Genomic DNA, 5861 nt, shown 5'->3' with positions numbered 1-5861 from the left:
AAACACACACCTAAAAGGAAACGTCAACTGCGAATAGAGTCAGCAACACATAGACAGATGACACATAACACATACTCTGTTCACTTCTTTTAGATCGTTCTAATGTTTTTAATATTGTTGGTTCAGATTCAGTGTGTGTGCTAATTTTCTTCGAAAGCTACAAATTAAGTTCATGTTACTTTTCCTTTGTTGAACAAAGAGGGCATTAGAGGAGCCTTGTTCTTGGCCATCTCCAAAATAAAACGTGTACGTACGCTTCTAAGTGAGCATGAGGTTATGTTTATGCCAAAAATTACTACATAATTACGACTTCCTATTTGTCATAATAAACATTAATCTCCTTTCATCCTTACATAGATATATAGGACTTCAAAGTGAGACTCTTGACATCTAAAAGATTCTAATAAAATAGTTATGAAAGAATTAATTAAATAACTTTAGATACTGTAGAACTTTCCATGTCGCACGTAGCTTTTCCAAGGAAACAATGAAATAACTTCTTTGTTATGTAGACACTAATCTTCTGAATGATCTTCGTTTTCTTCTGCATGTATAAGCACATACTATGTATCATTGCAAGACTGGAGATATCTGCATAACAGTATATAAGAAGGAAGTCATTTTTCGCATATATTATGAGATACCTGTTATTTGCAGTACAAGAACTTAATGTCTTATTCTAATTCCAAGAGGAACAACTCTGTGGATTCATGTATTTAATAGATCTTAATTGGGCTAAAAAATAACATACACTGATATCACCTACAACAATAAAGAATTCATAGCAAGGATTAATCAACAGAGCTAGACCAGTCATATTATATTATCAAAATTGATTATGAGCACCTTTTTTTTTTCTTATGAACTAATTCATATTCTCTACGTCATAAATTTAAGCAGTTAAAAAAGGTATATATGACCAAATGACTAGGGAATTTGTTTTGAGGAACTGATATCTGCAAGATACTTGAACTAAACATATACAAGGTAAAAGATGTTAATCTTCAATAAAAACGTATATAGTTCAGTCAAATATAATTGCAATACTTACTGTGGGCATGCAGCCTTGCCTTTCTTTTCTGGAGCAACAGGCATGTGGACTGTAGAGATAAGTCAACTAGTAAATTGGCACTTGAGACATATAAAGGACAAGTAATACACTGACACACTCCGATAAAAAGCAATACGGTCAACAGTAGAGGATATACTTGTTAGTCTCCCGAGGCATGAGGCATGAGACATGAAGAAATGACTACAAAGGCACTGAAATTAAGTTAATACAATCACAGATTCTGATAGAGACCACGAATTAACATTGATATGGTTGCACGCAATGATGCATAAATAACCATCATATGAACTCGTAAATGAATAGTTGCATGTGCAGATGAGTTACTGGGATCTTTAGGAGAGGATAAAGAGTTCTAAGAACTGTAGTTCTATGATAGAAATACACAGTAGTAAAAACTCCACATGTTTGGTCAACACATGGTTTTAAGGAGGAAATTTAAAAAGCCGATAATGATTCGCATCCAACAAAATCTCTATGATACGATCAATTAGACATGTAAGGTTATTCTTGCCTTCGGAGTTGCATAATACAAGAAAAGTTTTAACTATTCTCCATTCTTCAACTTTTGCATTTATTTTATCTTTGTTGTAATCTTGTTTTGTTTGTGAGTAGTAGTAAGAACAACAATAGACCAGTCAAACCCTAAAATTTGGACAAGCAACACCAAAAACATCTTAGTAGAACTAAGAATACATACAGTGCCAGCAGCCAGTGTCTTTGGTGTGTGCTTATCAGTACAGCAACAACTCGTCAATTCATTTGCCAAAAGAGCAAAGCTGACCCATCTTCTATCTGCCCATAAATGAAGTGGAGGAAGCTAAGGATACTTGTTTTCATTGAAGTTCTCAGCTATACATTCCTTAGTTTTAAGAAAAAGAAAGTAAGAAAATACTTGCAGCTATACATTCCTGTCATATGTTAGTCATAATGCATGGATAGGGTAACAAACAGGAGCAGGCAGAGAAGACAAAAAAGTGATCCTGATAAGCGGAAGATAATAAATGGATGGAGAAGGATCCGGATCTGACCTCCATTGCTCCGGAACTCTGCCCATTTTAGTTGAAGCTGAGAAAACCTGGCTTAATTAGAAGAACATTAATCGACAAGTTCATCAGAGCTTAAAGCAGAAGCACTGAGCCAAGCATGGATTTTAGAATCCTAGGCAGGCTTATCAGCCTTTTATGTTTTCGGTATATGTACAAATGGAAAAAGAAGACTATGAGGAGGAAAAAGAGGTTTAATTTGGATGCTCCTTCTGTTCTTTCAATTTCTTAAAAGTAGGAAAGAAGAACCTACAAAACTGTGGCCAACTTAGTCTTCCAGTGTCCTTCCCAGTTGATCCGTAAGGCAATGGCAATAACCTTTCTTGTACCCTCCAACTTCCTCATAAGTCGAGATCCGACGGCGAATGCTGCTCCTTGATCATCGACGAGGACGGAACCAATGTGTCCTGCTGCAGCGGGAGTGAGAGGAGACGGAGCGCGGAATCTTGTTGCGACTGTAGCAAGATCGATGGTGTAACTCCGCGGACGCCGCCATCGTCTTCTGCGTCGGGGCACACGAGGTTCACCCCGAACAGCCTGACGTGCCTGGCCGTGGCATGGCTGTGGGCGACGGGCACCGGATCAAGAACCATCGACAGGCCACCACCGCCACCAGGTTGCACCTCGATCGGCGGCCGACCGGTGACTGGAGGTGGGAAGTAAAGAAACTGCCCCTCCAAAGCAGTCATGCTTGCGATATTGTAGCCGTAACCCTGGCCGTGGTGGCCGTACACCGTCGTCGTCGCAGGTAGCATGTAGAGGTGTCCGCCCGTTGGTCCGACCGACCTCGCAAAGGTTACTCCAGGGAGAGGGATTCGTGGCACTGGGATTGGGTCAAGTCTCTCAGGCCGCCGCTTCCAGTCAATGTAAAGCCGGTCGCGTCCGGACTCGCCGACACCGCGGCCAAACGAGACGGTGTCCCCGGCGGCTAGCCGCTTCTCCTTGACGAAGCGGCTCCACCCCTTGGTCATCACGAAGCTCTGGCTGCTGTTCCAGTAGGAGTACCGGAAGCGCCACGAGTTGCCGTTGCGGTCCTCGAAGCTGAGCAACAGCCCTCTCTGGGTGGCCGAAGCGTCCAGCGGGAAGTACCTCTCGGCGTGCTGCTTGGGGATAACCAGCCGGTTCAGCTTGCCGACGTCGCTCGGCGTCACCACCTTGTCGAACATGTGCTCCTTCTCTACCAAATCGTCATCGCCGCTGCCAGATGAGCCATCGCTCCACCTGAAAGGAGCAGAGGACGAGGACTGCGACAAGGAGGAAGAGGAAGGCGCAAAAGGAGCATGTTTCCAGTGTTTTCTGCGAGTCAACTCCATCTGCGGATATCTTCTAGTCCCAAGCTCTCCCCCAAGAGCCAAAGCCACAACCACTAGCAACAGGAGGACTAATATCGCCTCCTGATCATCTGAGTTCTTTCCTACTTGTATTATTCTTGACGATCGATAGAAAGAATCAAAGAGTCGGTCGGTGACTTCAGATGTAAGCTTCTTGGGATGATTGATGATGAGTCGTTCCTGTGTGCTGGCTCGGTACTGTGCTCCATCTCTTTGTCGACTAGATAAGAGAGGAGTTCAGTCCTGATGAGCCATGGCGAGCTATAGGGAAAGGGATAGAAGTAAAGTTGGCACAGTAACAGTACCTTTACAAAGGAGGGAGACGACTCCTACATTGATCTGGCTGGGTTCATGTGGGCTTTGTCCCTTTCTTCCCAGGAGGTAGGTATCCATACATAGAGGGTGACTCGATGAAACCCACTACATCTAGCTAGTCGTTCAAAGAAACAAAGACCCTGAGCCTCATCTCCAGTGCCTCAAGAATATTCACTCATGAATCATATCTTAGAGGATTTATGCTTTCGATAGTTAAGGTCTTGTATTTGTTTGTTGTTTTGTTTGGCTTTGGAAGAGGTACGTACCAGCTGAGGTTAATAATGGGTGTGTATGTTGGGGATGGAGGAGCAAGGAAAATAACATAATACTGTTATAGTATTAAAAATAGAAGGATTTACAAGAATACTTACAAGATATTACCAAGTACATACACTCTCTATATTTTTGCTTCATGAACTATGGTCATATATATAAGTCCTAGTAACCACCCTATAACTACTAGATAATGATTGAGGTAGTTATTGAAACCTAGATCATGATTGAGATAGTTATTGAAATCATCCTGTAACCACTAAATCATGATAACTATCTAGATAGATAACTATGAATCAAATCTCAACACTCCACTTTGATTCATAATTGCATACATCGATTTGTGACATAAAATAAATATGCTTTTGAACTAGAAGTGATTTGGTGAGGATATCCGCAACTTGTTCATCTGTTCCATAATACTTCATTGTTATGGCTCCACTTGCTATAAGATCTCGGATGAAATGATAGTGTATCTCTATATGCTTCGTTCTTCTATGAAACGTTTGATTCTTCGTCATTGCAATTGTGGCTTTATTGTCACAAAATATTTTCATTACTTTTTTTTGTTCTTGATGAAGATCTTCAAGAAGTCTTCTAAGCCATATTGCTTGACAAGCTGCTGATGTTGTGGCTACATATTCTGCTTTCGATGTCGACAACGCAGTTGTTGCTTGCTTTTTAGAACTCCAAGATATAGCTCCCGATCCGAGGCTAAAAACATTGTATGACGTACTCTTTCGATCATCTAAAGCTCCTGCCCAATCACTATCAGTGAAACCAGATAATTTATAATTAAAATTATGAGAATACCAAATACCATAATCCGTAGTTCCAGCAATATAACGTAGAATTCTTTTAATAGCTCCGAGATATGTTTGCTTGAGCTATGCATAAACCTGGATACTACATCAACAAAGAATGCAATATCTGGTCAAGTATGAGTTAAATAAATCAAACCTCCAATTAAACTTCTATAGTATATTACGTTTGTCAGACTTGTACCATCTTCAAGTTTTAATTTTTCATTTACATTCATGGGTGTTGCTGCAGCTTTGCAATTAATCATGTTAGACTTTTTGAGTAGATCCATTGCATACTTTCTTTGTGAAATAAAAATTTCATCTGATCCTTGCTTCACTTCCAACCCAAGAAAATAGTGCAGTAGACCTAGATCTGACATTTCAAACGTATTCATCATGCATTTTTTAAATTCTATCATAAAAGAGTTAGATGAACCCATATATATAATATCCTCAACATAGAGGCAAACCATTAGAATATTATATTCACCTTCCTTCTTTAGATAAAGAGTAGGTTCATTATTGCTCCTCTTAAATCTATTTTGATGAAAATAAGAATCAATTTTACTATACCATACCCTTGGAGCTTGTTTAAGCCCAAAAAGAGCTTTTCTTAACTTGTACACCTTTTCTTCATGTCCTTTAACCAAAAAACCTTTAAGTTAAGCAACAAAAACCTCTTCATGTAAATCTCCATTTAAAAATACAGATTTCACATCAAATTGATAAATAGGCCAACTTAAGTGAGCAGCTAAAGCCAAGAAAGTTCTCACGGTTTCGAATCTAGCAACTGAAGAAAAAGTTTCATCAAAATCAATACCTTATTACTGTGAATATCCTTTTGCTATAAGCCGAGCCTTATGCTTTTGGATACTTTCATCTGCATTAAATTTGGTTTGAACACTCATTTTAACCCAATCGCTTTTTTTTCTTTCGGTAGATCCATTAGCTCCCAAGTTTCATTCTTCTCAATTAACTTGATTTCCTCCATTGCTTTTCTCCATTCCTCTTTTTTAACTGCTTC

General features: G+C 39.7%; 1 protein-coding gene across 1 annotated transcript; it reads right to left on the bottom strand.

The window, feature by feature from the left end:
* Nucleotides 1-401: 401 nt before the first annotated feature.
* On the bottom strand, nucleotides 402-3656 carry LOC104001025 (B3 domain-containing protein Os02g0683500-like). The gene is made up of 4 exons (XM_009423204.3): nucleotides 2369-3656; nucleotides 2101-2147; nucleotides 1052-1864; nucleotides 402-591 (listed from the first exon to the last, which is right to left on the bottom strand). The coding sequence occupies exon 1, from the start codon at nucleotides 3426-3428 to the stop codon at nucleotides 2457-2459; it is 972 nt and encodes a 323-aa protein (XP_009421479.2). The 5' UTR covers nucleotides 3429-3656; the 3' UTR covers nucleotides 402-591; nucleotides 1052-1864; nucleotides 2101-2147; nucleotides 2369-2456.
* Between the last annotated feature and the right edge of the window lie 2205 nt (nucleotides 3657-5861).

Source organism: Musa acuminata, chromosome BXJ2-2, assembly GCF_036884655.1.
Source record: "Musa acuminata AAA Group cultivar baxijiao chromosome BXJ2-2, Cavendish_Baxijiao_AAA, whole genome shotgun sequence".
Taxonomy (NCBI): domain Eukaryota; kingdom Viridiplantae; phylum Streptophyta; class Magnoliopsida; order Zingiberales; family Musaceae; genus Musa; species Musa acuminata.
The sequence above is the reverse complement of the archived record's forward strand: the minus strand, read 5'-3'. Positions and strand labels throughout refer to the sequence as shown.